At 44.5% G+C, this 20,026-nt stretch overlaps 1 protein-coding gene across 1 annotated transcript in view; it reads right to left on the bottom strand.

Moving 5' to 3' along the window:
• Nucleotides 1-20,026, bottom strand: part of ALK (ALK receptor tyrosine kinase) — a 742,496-nt gene that overhangs the window by 499,884 nt on the left and 222,586 nt on the right. Inside the window, exon 3 of the mRNA XM_032653286.1 lies at nucleotides 16,807-16,921. Within this exon, the coding sequence (XP_032509177.1) occupies nucleotides 16,807-16,921 (115 nt within the window). The remainder of the gene's footprint in view (nucleotides 1-16,806; nucleotides 16,922-20,026) is intronic.

The raw sequence follows: 20,026 nt of genomic DNA on the forward strand, positions 1-20,026 counted from the left end.
CTTTTCTATATTCTGATTTAATTTCTTATAAAATTTCTACACAGGTTTCTCTCTCCTTTGCTAGCCTCTGTGCCTTTCGAGCAATAATACCTGGGATTTGTCTTCTCTAAAAACACCAGGTTAAGCCTCATTTTCCTTAGGCCTTTTCTGAGTTTCTAGACCTAGGGTGCTTCTTGGATCTCTCTCTTTAGCCTTCCTCTGACTCCGCCCCTTTGTGGTGGGTGCTGTAGAGTCTCTCCTACAGGCAGGACTCAGAGGGGCTAAGGGTTTCCGTGAGGTGTTCAGCCTTAAGCAACCCAATGGTTGAACAGGTCCATGCCCAAGGAGAGGGGCGGGAAATCACATTCACTGACCCCGGCTGTCTGCCAGGGACCGTGCTAAGGAGTTTCTTATATCACTGTATTTAATCTGCTGAACAAAACTGAGAAGGGAATTGTGTCTTCTATTTAAAGCTGAGGAAACTGAGGCTCAGAAAGTTTACTCTACTTGTACAAAGACCAAAGGACTACCCTACGGCAGAGCCAGAATGTGACCCAGGGCTGGTTAATGCTGAAGATCTAGATGTTATTCATCACACCTCCACAGCTTCAGAATTTTAATCCAGGGCCAACAGATTAAATTATATATGAGAAACCTATGAAGTGCTATATTTCGGTTATTATTAGATACTAAGTCTGCAACCTTTTCATACCTGTAAAGGCTTCTGTACTACCCTAAGGAGACAGATCTATATTTCCTCTGTGTCAGGTCCATTTTACAAAGTGACTGACCTTCAGAAGAATCCAGAGATTTCGACCTTCCTTTTTACATACCTGTTTGAAACCAGGAGAATCTAACTTTCCAGAACCTGCTAAACACATAGTTGAAATCACTGCTCCCCACTTTCTAGTCACTTCCATCATGGAAGAAAGATAAAGTAATGGAATCTTCTGGAAATAGTTGGCCTGCTGAGAGGAGTGTCAAGTGCTGTGAAGGGAAAGGTCTTGGTAGAGCAGTGAGGATAGTTCCAGGCTCAGTCCTGCACACAGTAGCTGAGGGGCCTCAGCACGTCCATTCCTATTTCTGTGTCTGGCTTTCTGCATTTGAAAATGAAAGAGATGAAGCATACCCCCTCTACGGTGCCCTCCATCTCTGAAGGTCAGTGATTCTATAGAGCTCATCTTTGGCCAACACAACCAAACCTACAGACCGTTGGTCCCCTCACCCTGCCTGCCTCTAAATGAGGGCCTGCTGTCATCCCTAAAGCAGGTTCCCCAGGGAAGGAGGTGGAATGTGCATCACGCTCCATGGGGTCTCAGTTTGCCTCAAGATCGTCAAAGAATTAAGAAGGAAGGTTCAGGCAAGTTTTACAGATGACTGTGCGAGGGTGAGTGTGTGTGTGTGTGTGTGTGTGTGTGTGTGGGTATTCATGCATTTTTATCAGTCTGTACCCATATTCTGAAATCTTCCAGGATATGAATCATATTTCAAAAACTGAATTAACAGTTGGCTTCAAGGAATTGTTCTAGTATAAAACACAGCCCTTCAGAAGAATGGCACAGTAACCCATCAGAAGAACCCTGTGGTGGCCCTGCCCAGAGTGATACAGTTCCCTTGGCCATGGTGAGTTGGCAGTGACCAAACACTTTGACACTGAATCTGAAGGTGGAAATCTAGCCTCTGGGAATGTGTGAAACTACCAAAGCAATCTTGCCCAACACCTGTGCCTAGGAAGCGAGCCTTGGCCACTTGGGCAGAGATGGGGATCTTCCCAGTCTGCGCTACAAGAAGGAGATTGCATGGAAGTTTCAGGCACTGTCCATAACACCACAGAAGGGTAACAGGGAGACGTGGTGTACTTTGGACCCTTGGGTCTTCCCTTGGGTGGACTTAGAAAATCCAGCAGCCCTCCTATGTATCCAGATTGACCTCAGGCTCCCAAAAAAATCCCTTAGATCAAGGTCCTTTGTACCTCCTTCATCCTAACCCTGTAAACCTAGAGACCTCTCACTAGTTTCCTAAGTCTCCTTAAGACAATTCAAATTAGGGGCCTCCTTTAGATTTTAAGACATGCCTCCCAAGGCTGGCTGGTTTCCAGATGACCACAGGTGGCAGATGCCAGCCTGGGCAGGTCCATAGGAGCCCACTGGTTGATGTCGCCCAGCCTCAGCCCAGCTCGAGGACTGGAAGCAAATAACACAGAGTGAAAAGCAGAGTCATAAAAAAAGAGAAGAATGCCATGTTTATCAATCCCATGATACTTCACCCTTCATTTTGGCTCTTATTACACGTGTTACAGAAGTCAAGCTTGGGGTTGGACTTATGCTCTCAACTCTGGTAGCACGGGGTATATGTTTACAGAGGAGCCCAGACAGGGGGAACTCCATGAAGGCCTGTGGGAAGTACTTTCTTAATTGATAACATTTACTGAGGGCTTACCATGGTCAGACAGTATGCCAGGCACCCTACATCATTATCTTATTGAATCCCTATGAAGTAGGCAGGACTCTTATCCCCATTTGACAGAGGACAACACTGGGGCTTAGAGAAATGAAGTCACATCTGAAGTTACTCAGACAGGAAGTGACTGTTTGGGCTTCCACTGACCTGCTTCCTCCATGGGACCACAAGGCCTTGATGTCAGTATCTCATAAATGGAATTATGAACTGAAAAGGTAGCAGAAAGACCTCCCCTCATTTAGAGCCACAGACACCAACAGGAGTCAGACCTGCAGTGAGGGAGGACAGGAACTGGGCCCATGCAGGGACAGGCAGGGCCACGCTGGAGGCAGGACAGAAGCCAAAGCATCTGAGCTGTCCTTAAAGGCCCTGATCCCACCTTCACAAAGTCGGACTTGGGATACCCTAGATGAGGACTGAGTCAGTGTATACTTCCATAAGATCCAAGTCTTAATTCCCGTAGGCATGACTCAGGAAGCCAAGCCTACAGATGCATTAAAATCTGGGGCTCAATGTTCGTGTCTATGTTTCCTGACATCTTCTGGGGTATACTTTGTGTTTCTTGGGTAGGGCTGAGGGTTACAGTTAAGGGAACTGATAGTGGGATGGGCAAGTTTTCTTTGGCCATCAGGGGCCCACGAGAGAGTTTATTCAACTGTATACTCGGCCCTGGGATCTGCATCTGGAAACAGAGAATTATCAGGTTTGCTACTAGTTTACATATGGCAACATGATTGTGATTTTGTCTTGGGGTTACTTTTCTATCTCTAGTTATCTTGACCCAGTGTTTAACTACTGGGATGCTGATAGCCTGACATGGGGCCTGATGCCCCTCACTTGCTGAATGGTGGTCTCTCTGGTCCTACCCAGCTCTGCAGTCTTTTCCTATGTGTCTCTGCCCATATGTCTTATTCATTAAGCAACCTTAACACCATCATGGTTGTTTCTCAGGGATAGGGCACAAGCCCTGAGATGTGACTCCAATCCTGCCACTTGTCAGCTGTGCAGTGCAGGGCACTCTCTCCCTCCCTCTGAGTCTCAGTCATCTTAGTGATAAGACTAACTTCCCAGAACTGCTAGGAGGACTCAGTGAGATGATGCATGTGCTTGGAATGGACAGTTTCCAGTGCACATTAGCTGATTCAGAATTTACATAGCCATGCCCTTTTGAACACAGCTTTCTGTTTACCAGGAAAAACGGTATTTATGTGGGGCAGTCAACTGATGGCACATGGCCATTTCCTTAGTATTCTGCTGTACCGTGGGAAAGTCGGTATTTTGGCTTGAAGGTGATATTCGCAGAGTCAGCTGTTAGAACTTGAAGTGACATTTGAGGTTGTTTCTTCCATTGGACAGGTGAAAACACCAAGACCCAGGCAAGGGAAAAGACTTATCCAGGGTCATGTGGCTGGTCAAGGAGTCCTTCACACACAGTACGGAGGGCATTTCTCCTGGCTGTGGAGGCCTTTCCGAATGCCATCCTCTCCAGTAAGCACCAGGCCTGGGCCGGGCTGAAAATCAGAGTTACTGAATCACCAGCTCTCCCCTCCTCAGGCTTGGCTTATTGGCACATTTAAGCTGAGGCTGGATTGATTCATGGGTGGCATATACAAATGCCAATGTATTCCTGACAAACCTGATTTGTATATTCAGTAAAGAACCATGTGAAGCTTCATACACATGTGGCAATTTTCTTATAGGTGGCCTTTAGAGGTCATAAAATAGAGCTTTATATTTGAAACTACAGTTCATTAAATAAAGCTCCAGGAACCAGCATTCTCGAAATACTGTCAGTCCTTAAGAATTGTATCCAGCTCAAGGGAACTCCCTCCGGCTGCCACCAATCCTGAGGCACAAAGTGGGGTCTCCTTTTCTCAAGGGATTCCCCAGAACTTTCCAATTGTTGCCCTCAAGGTCATGAAGGACCTTGAGGACCACCTTAGAGGAAGAAACTGAGGCCCAGAGACATGATGGGGCTTGCCAAAGGGTGCATGGTGGGTGAGTTGCAGGATTGATACTAAAATCCAGTTCCTGACCTTGCAATTTTTACTATTTTCATTCAAAGCTGTGGGTAAAAAGCAAACAAAACAATACCTTAAATAATTCTTAAAATTCTAAAAAATCTATACTGTGTTTTTCTGGAATAAGCTGGCAAAAACATACATGGCTAGGTTTCAACCATTTCCCAATGATTTGATGGCTCAGATAATCTCCAATAAGGCTTTCTGGCTTCTTTCATCCTAAATGTCCTCTTCTGCCAACAAGCTACTTTTTGATGGTTGCTGGAATCTCCTGCTGGAGAGCAAGTCTGTGCACAGGCCAGAAGCTACGGTGAGAACAAAGGGAGGAAAAAGGGTGGCCTAGGAGTGAAAGGGGAAGATCACTAGAGTATTCTTCGAAACTCTTCTGGCTCTGGGCCAATCAGCCTTGTGCTTTTGGGCAATTTATTTAACCACTTGAGTCTGGATTTCCTCATGGATAAACCAGAGAGAATTATCACAGTAACGATGCTGATAAAAATAACAGTATCTGCTGTGACAATCAAATAAGGTAACGAATGTGGAAGTGCTCTCTTACAAATGAGATACTATATGTGGATATTCTTACCACCTAGAGCCTGTGCTGTAGAACACATCAACATCACTTGATCTCCCTGTGCCTCAGGTTTACCACCAGGAACCTGGAGATGAGCTGAACTGACTTGACCTTGGAGGACTCAGGGAGATGCTACCTAGAACAGATACCCTCCTCCCTTGCCCTGTCTCGTATCAAAACCTCAGAGGGGCACCAGGGTGTCTGGGGGGTAAACAGAAGCATAGATCCTGCGTGCGGTCTGGCTGCCCAAGGTGAAAGCTTGGCTCTGTCACTTACTAGCTGTGTTATCCCAGGGCAAATTATTTAATCTCCCTGTGGCTCAATTTTTTCACTTTAAAATGGGGATTAAAACAGGGGCCACCTCAGGAAACTGTGAGGAGGATTAAATGCAATACACACATCAAGCACCTGGCGTGGGGACTCGCACGTCGTTTGATTATTACTAAATGATGGCAGTCATTGCTCTTGCTCTCCAGGTGGCTCCAGGCTCAGCCACGACAGAGAGGAGATAAAAGGCATGTCCAGCACTGAAGGCAGAACTTTGCCTACGTCGAACTTTGTTGAAGCTCCTCACTCAATCTTTGTTTTTTGATGTGCTGATCAAGCTTCCCTTTGGAAGTGAAGTCATGCTAGACCTTGAGTAAGAAGATCTAGGTTCTAGCCCTGGCTCTGAGGTGTTACTTCAAGCTAGTCCCTTAACCTCTCTAGGCCTCAGTTTCCTCATCTGAAAAATAAGGTAGTGGAATGAAATGAGTCTCATCCATCTCCACCATTCTAAGACCAATTTTCCCTTTGGACAGATGGCTGAATCAAGCTCTCTAACTTGGCTCTAGCCAGCTGGTCAGCAGAATCCCAAGATTCCTGACTTCCAGCTCAGGCTCAGATGATTAGAGACTTCCACTCCCCCTTTCTGGGTTATCTCCTAAAGGAGCACTTAGCCCACCAGTCACCTTTGATGTTAATCCACCAGCTGCCATCAACATCTTGTCACACACTTTATAAGACCTGCCCCCCGTCTGCCCCCCTCCCACCAACCACTGTTCATTTGTCGTGGTGTCCCAGAACTGAAATCATTCAATTCTTTCCCACCGCTTGCCCCCTACAATGCATCTGGGAACCAATCGCCCAATTCAAGACATCTGTTTAGCTCACTTATAATCAAGCTGCAGCGAAGAAGGGCCAAGTCTCCTTCAATCAATTAATTATATAAATGCAGCCTCGGAAGACAATCTCAGCAGAGGATGTGTGTGCATGCATGTCCAGAATGGTGGGAGATTGGCACAGAAAGCTCAATTCTCATTTCTCTTATCTGTGGCCATAACAATATTACAGATTGAAGAAATGGGACTTGGCTCTTCATCCCAGAACAGAAAATTGAAAATAATTAAACTTCTGAAGTTAACAGCCTCCTCATTTTATAGATGGGAAAACTGAGGCTCAGGAAGGTGAAGTGACTTGGCCAAAGTGGAATGGCCTAGGGTCTGGAGAAGCAGAAAGCTAAGACCAAAATCCAGATTGGACTTCCAGTCCAGTTTTCTGCCTACAATTTCCATGAAGCATTTATGCAGAACATGGTACCTCTAACAGAACGAGGCCAGCTCCAGAGAGCATGGTGAAAACCTTGGTAATTTGTACACTGCTCAGCATGACATCCACCCAGATGAGATCATTCCTGAAACCAGATGGTTGGAGGAGAGCTCTGAGTAGTGTGGTAGCCCCTGGGAAGCCTTGGTAGGTCCTGGGAAGCCTTGACCTCAGAACATGTAAGATGGTCCTCCCCACTTACTCTTCTGTCTCTTCTGGTGAGGATCTCCTGTGTGTTGGAGGTGAACACGAGGTTCCTCCCTGATGCCAATCTCAAAACACAGGCTTCCCTAGCACAAACCCTGTGACCTTCAGAAACTCCCAATCTAGTGGGAGAGATGGACTTACTCACACTTGGCTCTCATGATAAGCAGACCTGGTGAAGCCGGGAGGACACAGAACAAGAGAGACCTTCTGCCTGAAGGATCACAGGCTCAGGGAGGAGACAACTTTTGGGCTGCATCTTGAAGGGTGGAAGGATTTTGACAGATGATAGAGGTTTAGCTAAGAAGTTTGTTAAGAATAGAGGAAGGAATGAGGTTATTCCAGGGAGGTGGGGAACTAGTATTGCTTATTTTTATGTAGTTGTATGAATTTTGAAGCTGGACTGCATAGCATTAAATTCTAGCTCAGATAGTATCATGGTTAAAGGTAAAGTGCTTTCAGGTTCCAGAGGACAAAGTTAGGGACTTAAAGAATGTTAAGGAAATATTTTCTAGCAAATAGAGCCATGCCACCAAAATGCAGGCTATTGGCTTCTCACTGGAGTGGGTCTGATCCTCTTCAGAGAGCATTAGTGAAGCATCTGTGCTCCAGCACATGGAACTCTGTCCTCATAGTCAGTCCTGACAGTAATGCCGTCAATTAGGAATCATGACCATTCCCATTTTTCAGCTGACAAACAGAATCAAAGATAGTGGCTTGAGTCACTGAAGGTAATAACACTCATAAGAATCAGAGCTGGGAATGAATTCCACAACTCAATCCCAACTTGAGTTTCTTCCCCACTGTTCAAACAGAGGCTGGGATATGTCTTGCTTGGATGTAACAGAGGAGATTCAAATAGGCAACCAGGAGGTGAATGAAAGACCTGTGGTTCTCATACCTAATCCTACAGTCCCCAGGCCCCAGAATCTTGTTTTTAAGAAGCTCTCCAGGTGATGGTGAGGCAACTAGACTGAGCCTGGATGTGACTTTACCCACACTGGGATGGTACGGACCCTACACTGATGCAACCCTTAGGGCAGCATGAACCCGCTGGGCTGACAGAGATCTAAGGAATTAAAGTGATGATATGAGTAAAGCAATGCTCAGAAGTAACATGTGAGGAAATTCTCTGCAGCCCAAGTACTGAGGAACTATGAGCCATTACCCACGCGTCTGCTGTGGAGGGTTAGATGGGGCTCTGCCAAGCAGGCAGCCTGGGTGTGAATCTCAGCTCTGCCACTAGCCCTGGGCAGATCACTGACCTCTCTGTGCCTAGTTTCCTCAGCTGTAAGATGAGGCTGTTTGACCAGACTGCTGTGGGCCCTGACAGCTCACAATCTCCATGAATTTCTCACAGACCAAATCATTCTAGGCATTTACTCAAATGGGCGAGTTAAAGTCTTGTTAATCTGAGGGCTCTTCTGACATGAAGTTTTGCACCTGAGATTGTTCTTGACAAAACATTTCATTTTAAGAGGATTTCCTCTCATTTTTCTCACTCTTGATCAGTCATTTTCCTGCATATGTTTTGGACACATGTCTTTCTAGACTGGTTGGAAATGCTCTGTATACAATATCTCAGATGTCCCAAAGCTGTCAAAACAAAAATTTCCCAGCTCACTCATGTCTGCTAAACATGCTTTTTTAGATTGAGGGGGAAACAGACAAACAACCAAACAAAAACAAACAACCAAACAACCTACCCAAAGTAGTTAAAGACACAGCTTTGACTTCTAAATGAAAATATGCCCAGGCCAGGAACTGTTCTCCCCTTACACACGTCTTTCCTGAAACCAATTAATATAACTTTAGGAATAAGAGGGTTTATGGGAACATCCATACCTTTTACTAAAATAGAGATCCTCAGGGGCAGAAAAGCTCCAGATTGGGAATTGAGAGACTCAAGTATACTCCTAGTTTGCCCCTGGATTGTTCAGCACATGTTGCAATTTCATCTAGTGTATGTTTATTAAGAACCCAACCAAGTACAAAATACTGGTGTAAGTACTGAGGATGCAAAGAAAACAAGATGCAGATTACTTGACCTCTAAGAGCTTATAGTCTAGGAATCATGATGATTCAGGGCCACACATACTAAGATATGAAGAAAAGTGTGACATCAGACATGCAAAGTGCTGTGGAAAGACACTATATAACCTTCCCTAGTGAGAAAAATGGGAACAGTGAGGGCTACGACCTTGCAGGTTGTTCTAATTTGGGGTTAATTTGGTCACCAGCTGTGGGGTGTGAATGCTCACTATATGGTTTCCAAAAAGAAGCTCTACTAAATATAACAGGCAGACTATTTCTTTTTTTTTAAAGAATGAATAAGGATTTTATTTTTTTAATGTTTGATTGTTTATTTATTTTGAAATTTACATACGGTAAAATGTCCTCATTTTGGCATACATTTCTAGAAGTCTTGACAAATGCCACAGGCTTAAAAGCCTTATTTCCCAGGTAAACCTTCCTATTAGGTTTGATGGTCCATCAGACCCAGGGGTATTGCACATATATACAAAACAATCATACAAGTATTTAAGCAGCACCATTCAGATGGACATTTAGGACCATCTTAGGCCTATGATAAAAGTGAACTAGGCTAGAATCTCTATGAGGGGCAGGTGCAAAGAGCTTGGCAAACTGTAGACACCCACTGGATGAGTGGATGTACAATAGATAGATGGTAGATTAGATAGATAGATAGATAAAAGTGACACTTATCATCTTCTCTACCTTAGGTTGGATAAATTAGACTCATCCATGATTGCTTTATTATGTGACCTAGTTTACACTTGGGCCATAAAAAGGATGAAATACAAACTAGGAAAGTAATTTGAGTCATAAGAAACATCTGGGGAGTCCAGGGTTTTGTGGAGTTGGTGTCACACTGTGGGATTCTTGGAGAATTTGGGATGTTCGGGAAACAGTCAGAATGTTCTCAGATTTCAAGAGGGGGATGATACCACCCTAGTGTTACAAAAAATTCCATCAACTTTTTCCGTAAGAAAAATTCCAAGGTGAAAGAGACTCAGGGTAGCCTGGGTACTCAGGAAAAGCTCTGAGATAGAAGCAGGGACTGAGCTGGGCCTTGCAAGCTAGAGCAGGTAGAATCTAGGGAGACAGGTTCAAGGGAAGGAAAAACAAATTAACTGTGGACAAAACGGAATGAGAAAGAAGGAAACATGGGGGAAGGAGGAGGTATGTAAAATAGAAAGGGTATTTACCAGAGTGAGGAAAGGCCTTCTCACAGTCCTTGTTCATTGGGTGGCTTCGACACTGTTGGTGACTCCCACATGTAAAACTCTTTACCCATTTGGTTTCTGTGGCTATTCCACCTTCTGGTTCTCCTCCCATCTTTCCTATTTCTTCATCTCTGTTTGTCATGCTCCTCTTCTTCTGTTTACTTCTTAAATGCAAATTTCTGGATCCCTTCTGGGTCTTCAACCTCCAATCACAGTCTCAACCATAGCCTATGCTAATCATTCTCTATCACACCTCTCTCCTCAAAGCCAAGACATGGATTTACAACTCTCTACTGGCCTTCTTCACTTGCATGTCCTGAACACACTTCAAATGTAACTTGTTCAACAAAGATCTCACCATCTTCTCCTCTCCCTCTAGACGTCGCGGTCACCATCTCTCCTTGCCAAATGTTTCTCTTCCTCCCTACTCTGATAATGGGATCTCCATCTATTCAATTACTCAAGCTGGACTCTCCCACATGGGCAACCAAGTCATTCTCACCTTATAGCCAGAATCTCTCCCAGGTTCCCCTCCTGCCCTTCCTTTTCCAACCTATGCTTCACATGTAAGATCATATCTAAACCCTTAGTACACCCAGAAGTAACTGTTTCTCCAGGCTCATCTTTACCCTGTGTCACTGGGCTTGACCTGTTCCTGGACACCCTTTTGCACATGCATTCCCTCTGCCTGGAAAGCCCTTCTCACTGATCTCAGTGGTGCCTGGGGTCCAAGGCCCAGCTCAGCAGTGTCTGTCTCCAGAACATCTGCCTTCCTAAGTCCTCCGCAGAACTGTCTTTCCCTCCCTGTGTTTCAGGGAGCTTTGGCCACGCCTCTGTTACTGCACCTGCCGTACAGCAGGCATGTCTGCCTCTTCCTCAAGAGCTCCTTGTACTATTTGTATTTATCACGGCCATGTCTACAGCAGAGCCAGGCATACAGTTGGTGCTCAGAGAATGTTTATATACATTACCCCATTCTCTGGACACTAAGGGGGAAATGATGCAGGCAGATAGGTAGGGATGCAGAAACAACCCTCAGGAAGAGGTTGCTCAAGATTGGAGCAAGCTTTAGGGAGCCACCTGCCCAGGTGTGAGAGCTGAGACCATGTTACTAGGAGGAAGAATACAAGGCCAGGAGACCACACAACCCTGAGTGATCCTTTAGACATTGTCTATCTGTTGGTCTGTCTCTGTCTCTGTTCCCCCATTCATCTCTCTTTCCCTTTTGTCAATTCCTTTCCCTGTTTGTCTGTGACAGTCATTTTAAATGGATCTCTTTTGACTTGTTTTTCTTGCTTTTGTGTCAGTTAATCATTCTTTTATTTTTATTTATTCGTTTATTTATTTTTTGCAGTACGCGGGCCTCTCACTGCTGTGGCCTCTCCCACTGCGGAGCACAGGCTCCAGATGCGCAGGTTCAGCGGCCAAGGCTCATGGGCCCAGCCGCTCTGCGGCATGTGGGATCTTCCCGGACCGGGGCACGAACCCGTGTCCCCTGCATCGGCAGGCGGACTCTCAACCACTGCGCCACCAGGGTAGCCCAATCATTCTTTTATTATCTTTTAATCTGACTTGTTTCCTTTCTGTTTCTCCTCACTCAGTCTGCCATTAACATAGAGATAACTTGTTATTTATTGAGTGGGTCTATATGTCTCTATTTTTAAGGCAAGGGATGTGATCCAGTGGAGCATTTTAAACAAGTACTTCCTTGAAACACCTGAGCCAACTGCTTTTCACTTGATTTCCACAGACTGAGTTCATTGGTTCCCAGCAGGTCACTGGTCCTCAGGGTAACAGATGTTCCCTGCTCTCGGTCTTGTATGACTGCTGTCCCCTCTGGGACTCAGCCTTTTTGGTGAATACGTGCAGAGCCTTGTGCTTACCATGTTGTAGATAAAAATACAGAGGCAAGGGCTAGGAATGAACTTGACTTCCCAGCTCAGTGGAGCAGAGCTGGGAAGAGAACACAAAAAGGTCTGGCCTATCAGGGCAGAGGAATTGGTAAGAAAGCTTTCAGCCCTGACAGTGGTCCACAAGGGATGCTTCCTTGTGGAGCTGCTTTTCACTGACACCAGGCTTCTGAGGGCAGAATGGCAGATCACGGCCAGCCACATTAAATATGTAATTTCAGAAATGTGATCAAACTGACTTCCTGCCAGAGCTATGAAGCAAATCCCATGGGGGGCTGGAGGACTTATTTGTTTTCCATTTTTGATTCTGTGGTAGGTTGATTTGTTTTTTTTTTTTTTTTTTTTTTTGAGAGAGAGATTTAATTTACCCAGTCTTTTCAATCAGAGAAATTGATACATTAACAAGACTGGTGTTGGTGGTAGCATCAGCAGGGGAAGTAATTAAAAAGTCTAATCTTTCTTTGTTTCCAAAAGCACCAGTCCCTGAATTGGATGGGTCCCAATGGGCTTGAAAGCAGACAAAGTTTTAATAGAACTTTTATTTAAAGTCCAACAATGGCTTTGTTGTGCCCTGATGCTGAGATTTTAGGAGGAATCTTTCTTTTCCAGGATTCAATGTTCTGGACACTGGAGGACTGGAGGGATGAAGGATTACCTTAGTTTACTAGGGCTGTCATAATAAAACACTACAAAATGGGTGGCTTCAAATAGCAGTAATTTATTCTCTCACAGTTTTGGAGGCCAGAAGTCTGAGATCAAGACGTTAACAGGACCATGCTCTGATGGCTCTAGGAGAATCTGTCCCATGCCTTTCCCTAGCTTTTGGTGGTTGCTGGCAATCCTTGGCATTCCTTGGCTTGAAGATGCATCATTCTAATCTCTGCCTCCATTTTTACATGGTGTTCATCCTATGTGTCATGTCTGTATCTCTGTTTTCTCTTCTTATAAGGACATCAGTTATATTGGATTAGGGCCTACCCTAATCCAGTATGGACTCAACTTAATTGCATCTACAAAGACCCTATTTTAAAATAAGGACACATTCATGGACACTAGGGGTATATTGAACACATAGCAGGGACCAGAGTCTATGGTAGGGAAGGCAAGACTGCCCATAGTGCCTGGGGGGGCCTACATCCATGTCTAGGAAGAGGTGAATTACCTGGCCTACGTGGGATAGTCTCAATCCAGGGACATCAAGCCTTGGTCCTACAGCTGCCCACATCTTGGATATCAGATTGGTCATTCAGTCCAAACACCAGGTTGTCCAGGGAATGAGTGCCCTCTCCATAGAGTGGGGACTTCATCTTTGAATTAACTTTTTGATGTGGTAGAAAGAGCACTAGACTTGAAGTCAGAAAATCTGGGTTCAGTCTTCCCTAATGCTCACCAGCTCCATAACTTGGGAGCACGGTTAATAAATGTCTTCAGCCCTCAATTTACATTTCTATAAAAGTGGGATATAAAATAATTTTCACTCACCACAATTTTATGACAAGCTTAAGTGAGAAAGGGGGGCATGGAAGAGTTTTGCAAAGTATCAAACTTTTTTTTTTTCAATAAATAAAAAAATCCTCTTTCTCTGCCTCATCTGGGTAGAAACTTTGGTTATTCTACTTTAAAAGGTGATCTGATTCTTCATACACCCAGAATAGGCAAACATGAATTAAAGATGGGCAGGATATCATCTGCTTCTGTGGCTCTAGAACTCAAAGTGATTAAAACCCCCAGTGGCCTCAATCTCTTAGCTACCTGCAGTTACCAAATAAAACAGGTTTTTATCTGGGTAGGGAGTTGGAGTCCAATCCTTTAGCCAAGCCTATAAATAAGTCTTAAGGCATCAGAGCTGGATGATAAAAGGAAACAAATTCTTTCTTTAGATGTCCGCCCCCCGCCCAGCTTCTTCAAAGCCTTGGGGGAAGAATGTGCAGCTCTGCTTGTTGATGATGAAATTAGCAGGCTCCCGTCATTCAAGACAAGAGACAAGAAACAGCTGGAATCTGATACCAAATGCCATTGAAGAAAATACATTTTACACAACATAAAAGGCCCCAACGTAAATTAGAAGAAATATGGGGAGACTTTAAAAAGGTAGGTCAAATTTTTTCCTCAAGCAGATAATTACAGACTGGGTTGAGTAAATCTTATTAGTCTCTCTCCACCTCATCTCTTCTCATAAAACACCCATGAAAAGAAAGTCATACTCAATTCAGGACTGGACAAGCTTGCCTGAGAGGGATGGCCCACCACTGTCTATCATGATGCCTGTGGTCGGGTTGTTGATTCCTACCTTTGCCGCCCTCTCCTACCTCCCCCTCCAGATGTCCCCGCCCACCTCCACCCCAGAACGCAGGTGAAGACAGCCAGCCAGGCACCAAGCTCCACCACTCAGGGCCCGCATTGACTTGCTGAGTCTTGGTTACTTCTCACTGTCTGAAGAACCATCCCTTCAGGTGGCAATTTTCCAGTCAAATTTCTCTGCCCAAGTTTGAGGTCTTAAAATTAATGAAGTTGTTAACATTTCTTAAAATGTCTTTTGCGGCAGTTGAAAGGTGTGGATTTACCACCAGTGAGCCTGCTGGCCTCTTTGGTTCATAGAGAGATATGGGCTGAGCCCCGCAAACATCTTTAAGAGAACAGGAGTCTCAGTTTGCTCTGCTGTGTGTCTCAGGACTAGTCTTCAACCTCAGTGCCCCAGAGGTGCTCTTTGTGGCAACGGGCTGAGCTCCCTACAGGATTGTTTCTCTGGACAATAAGCTCTGAGAGAGCAGGAGCAAGTCTCACTTACGTTTGTTTCTGTATCACCTCTAACATTTGGCACTGAACTAGGCACACACTGGTGGTGGTGGGGACAGGTGGGTCCTTATGAGTCTCAGCTGAATTAAATACAGGAAGAGATGAAAAGGCTCTGAGATTACCACTGCACTCAGTCAAGGAGCCACCAACCAAGAATCATCTATTCTCACCCTGTGAATCGGTAGCAATGATGGTGCTGACTTTGGCACCCTCACTGAGCATTTCGGCAAGGCCTGACCAGTGGTTTGGGTTCCCTCCTCTGCCAAGAAGGGAAATCATGAGGCTTCTAGGCTAAAAGGAGCATTTGAAAGGAATCCCAGGAGTCTTGCATATCTGTTCCTTTGCCCAAGGAGCATGCCACCCCACCCTCATTTTATATATGAGATAGGTGAGGCCCAGGGAGAGGAAACAGGTGTATCAGAGCCAAGCAGTGGGCATGTAGCAGTTTAAATAAGCTCTGGTGGTTTTCTCCTTTCAACCTGAAATCTCTTTCTAGATGTTTCAGAGAGAACAAATGCAATGTCCTCTGTGTCATGCAGGAGGCAGACCAGCCTGTTTTGGACATTCTGCATTTTATAGAAGTTGTGTAGATACTGAATGACTTTGAGAGCAAATTCAAAAAACGTTATCCAAAGATGGGTTCTATCACAAATCTGGTTTTACAAAGCAATAACAGTATAAAGGACAAGATTTCAATTATTTATAAACACCTGCCCTTATCCTAAGATGATACTCAGTGTCTGGCTTAAATAAAATCAAGAAGTAATTCTTATCTGGAATCTCCTGACAACTACTGATCTTCCCGTGCAACCGGGGAGGCTTAGCAGTATAGCAGGAAACATCCCAGCAGAGTACAATTCTAAACTGCCCTAGGGTTTTTCATGCATTTATTTTTTTAAGTTTGAAATGAATGTACAATTAATATGAACCAAGACTCACTGCTCTACGAAAGAGGGACACTAGCAGGTGGAAGGTCTGTTAGGTGCACTTTAAAAAGCTCAGGCCCAAGGGCAGAGACTGAGCGGCGGGAATAGGTAAATATGCCCAGAAGGGAATCTAGAGCTCAGTGTATACCAGGTTCATAAATACTTAGTTGAATCAGGCCTGATGAGTGAGTTCCATCCCTGAAGACCTCTGCATTCAGTTATCATGCACAAGCCTCTGAGTTTCTTCTATGTGATGGGATAAAGTGGGGAGCAAACAGATTTGTGCCTGCCCTCATGGGGTTCACCCTAAAGGAGTTCAAGAGAAGAAAAAAATGTCCAAGTTGAAATACATCAGCTCTCCTCCAAACCTGCCCCTTTCCTCTGCAGAGGCCAGCTCCTGTGAGCTATTAGGATGAACATGGAAGATGAGGAATGCTACACCATGTAAATATGGCCTCAGCCTAGCAGTCTGCATAGGTAGCTCCCTTGGAGAAAAAGTGAAGGGAAGAATTCTGCTTTTGTAGTTAGAAAATCCACTTTGTATGATCTTATTATGCTCAATTTCTGCATCTTTAAAAATGGAATGGGACTTGGCCTCCTTACCTCTGAGGTTGTTGCAGAATCAAATGAACTGAAAATAATACCTAGGAACACGTCTGGGTACTTTTAAGGAGGTACCTAAACATAAGGAAATCACTTGAGGGGCCCCAGAAGACCCTCATAATAACAATCCTCTCTTCAAGAGATCACTATTAGAAACACTCATGGGTTAGAACCCTGTATCTAGAAAGCTACAGTCAAAATGCAAATAAGCATTACATCTAATGACTGGTAAGGGGATGTCAGGAATGCCACCCACATAAAGGCTGGGGGGATGAGATATGGCAGCAACAAAGCCCTTGGCTTCCTCCAGGATACATAAGGCAGCTGTCAGTCTGGAGAAGCCAGTCCTGGGGGAAATGGTCTTAAACTGGGTGTCAATGGAGACTAAGGGTACAAAAGACTTCCTCCCCGACAAGCCATACATCACAAGCTGAAACTCACAACTTCTTTAATTATGAGATGGTGACTGTACATCACAAATAACTATCAAAATATACTTACCATATCGGCTGCGATGAGACAGGAAAGGGAAGGAATCTTTCATTATCCAGGTCAGATTCCAGGCAAAAGAATCAGGAGGAAGAGAAGGCAGGTTTGCTGGTGACTCCAAGGAGCTCTGACGGGAACCTGAAAAGACAAAGAGAACACCGATCTTTGCCCTTGGGATGTGTCTTTTAGCTGTCACTCATATTGCTTATAAAAGAAAATTCATAAAAGGCTTTCATGACATCAGCTGGAAAATGAGGGGAAAAAAGACTGAGTCACAAGTAGGTTGAATTGACCTCAGGACCTCACTGCACATTTTCTACCAAGGGCAGCCAGATTGAAGAAGTCCGAATCTTGTGACCTAAGCCATGCGAAAGATCTCTGGGAGATGAACTAGAAGCCAGGCTACTTAATGGCTTGGCCTAATAGCTCTATCCAAAGTCTATTCTGCTTATCAGAATTTGTGCAACTTTACAGAGAACTTTAACTCATCTCATTTAAATAATGCCTCCACTCTACTTTATGTTCCGACTTGTAATTTCATCTAATGTTGTTTGCTTGGGTTATTGCCTTATCAATGAGAGTGTTGAAACTGCACTCAGAAGTTATGAGTTTTGACAATTGTGTTATTTTCAGGAAAAAAAAAAAAAGCTAGGTGATGAGTTTTCCCATAACTAAGAGTCCAGGGAGCCACAAAGGATTAATGTTTCTGATTTGCAAGAGAGAAAGAAGGGTTGAGAGAAAAGGAGCAAAAGCAGCATTATTCCTTTGCTTAACAGTACCCCAAGTGGGTTTTGTGGGATGAAAAGTAATTATAATATATCTACAAATCAAATGAACACAGGCTGCATGCTCTTATGCAGCTCTTCCCAGAAATCCCCAACTCAATCACTATTTGCTAACGTTTTAAGGCAGGCAAAGCTTTTTCTGTTAAAAAAATGTAATCAGTTTGAGAATCAGTTCTGTTTAGGAGATAGACACGTAGCAAGACTGAGTGTGGGGAGGAGGCAAGGAAGGGAATTTCCTCTGCAGCTTCCAAGGGTGAGGCACCATGCTGGGCTCTTAACCCACATAAGTTCACAGTGACTCTCTGAGATAAGCATTACCATCGCTGTTTCACATATGCAACAACTGAGGCTCAGAGGGGCAAATGATGGAATCTGAAACTGAAGCCAGTTTTGCCTGGCCTCAGGAGGCCATGCTATACCATGGGTGGGCTGGTTTGCTACTCAGACAGTAATTGTTAAACCACCTGGACTGATTTCACAAAGAGGAAGAGGAGGAAGAAGAGAAAGAATAAAAGGAAGCAACAGTAGCAGAAGCATTTTTTTAGCCTATTTGCTTTGTAGATTCTTCCACATCACCTCCAGCATGCGACCCTCCTTCAACCCTCTTTTAGTATCAATCCCTCTTCACACACTTTAAGGAAATAACTGTCCTGAGTGGCCACAGCAGACTTTTGTTTCCAGACCGCTCTACTGTTTTATCCACAGGTGCTGCCTTTGGGTGAAGCCCATTTGTTCCTGCCACTAGAACAGAATGGGCATTCTACGTTCTCCTTCCTAAAAGAAACACTCTTCTTTCTGCCTTCCAAAGATTTGAGTTGGAAGTGCTGGCTTCTGAGTACCTAGAAAAGAGTTTTGGACTTTTCTCCCACATCTGATCTAAAGAGATAAGAACTGAATTGGTTAGTACCCAGATACATCTTTTGCAGCATTTCTCCAAAATGGCTTAGAGGAATGCACTGAAAGGGGTCAGAAATTATGTTAGTAAGTTTCAGAGAGCAGCCATCTCATTTCACCCTCACATCAACTCTGTTTTATAGATGGGCAATGGGGCTGAGAGAAGTGAGGTCCAAGACCACACACGTCTACTTAGGAGCAGGCTTGAGTTTATTAGACTTTTAAAGAATTAATAATATTAATTGAGCACACATGGACCAGGCATTGTGCTAAGTGCTTTAAGTGTATGATTACATTCACTTCTTAAAACAACCTCGTGAATAAGTATCAATACTATTATTGGGCCTTATTTTGATGAGCCCTTTTCCAGGCACCACAGGGTGTCTAGGCAGAATGAAACCCCCAACCTCTTGACGCAGCTTTTTCCACTGTGCACCACCCCCCTTGCATCCTCAGCTTAGACTCCAGTGTTCATCACTATCATAATCCCACTGTAATAATTCCCTTGAAAACAACTGCAACTCACTTCCTTCTTCTGTCCTTCACAATTGTCCTGAGCAGCTGCATGTGGTGGTAGGAGAGGAGGGGAGCAAAAGGGGAGGAGGAGTACACCAGATGCTGACAAGTCTCACTTTAAAATCATGACAACAAACCTCAAGAGGACCCTCAGGCAGGAGTGCCCAGGATTCCTTCTGAATTCGCTAATGGGCTCCCTCTCTAGACCCACTCCCTCTCTCTAGACCCACTCCTTCCAATTAGTATGACCACCATGTAACCTTCTTCCTAAGGCTTTAAAAACTCTGACTTGGGCTTCCCTGGTGGCGCAGTGGTTGGGAGTCCGCCTGCCGATGCAGGGGACGCGGGTTCATGCCCCGGTCCAGGAAGATCCCACATGCCGCGGAGCAGCTGGACCTGTGAGCCATGGCCGCTGAGCCTGCGCGTCCGGAGCCTGTGCTCCGCAACGGGAGAGGCCACGACAGTGAGAGGCCTGCGTACCAAAAAAAGAAAAAAAACAAAACTCTGACTTTTATTCCTTAGAGAACTACTCAGTGAATTTCTTTCCTGACATGTAAATAAGCTCAGCTTTTTTTTTTTCTTTTTAAAAAACTTGATGGGGGAGGGAATCTCTGTTTTATTATTTGATAGTTGTTAAAAGTTGGGTAACTTAGGACATTTCTCTTCTCCATCTAAACTCACTCCCAAAAATGATCTCATCCAATTTCAAAGCTTTAAATACCATCTATATATTAATACTACTAAATTTATATCTCCAGGCCCAACCTCTCCCCTGAACAGCAGAATGTATGTCCAACTGCCAGTTTGAAATCTCCATTTTATTCCTGGGTAAGTATCGCAAACTTAACACATGCAAAAATTAAAACTTGATGTCCCTCCACCGAAACCCAAGGTGTTCCCTATTTTAGATAGCGATGACAAAACTCTCCTGGTTACTTGGGTCAAAACCAAGGAGGAATCCTTAACTTCTTTTTCCCACACCCCACACCAGTCTATCAAACAATTTTGATGACTCTACCTGCATTTTGTCCCTCTCT

The sequence above is a fragment of the Phocoena sinus genome, chromosome 13 (assembly GCF_008692025.1).
Source record: "Phocoena sinus isolate mPhoSin1 chromosome 13, mPhoSin1.pri, whole genome shotgun sequence".
In the NCBI taxonomy this organism is placed as follows: Eukaryota; Metazoa; Chordata; class Mammalia; order Artiodactyla; family Phocoenidae; genus Phocoena; species Phocoena sinus.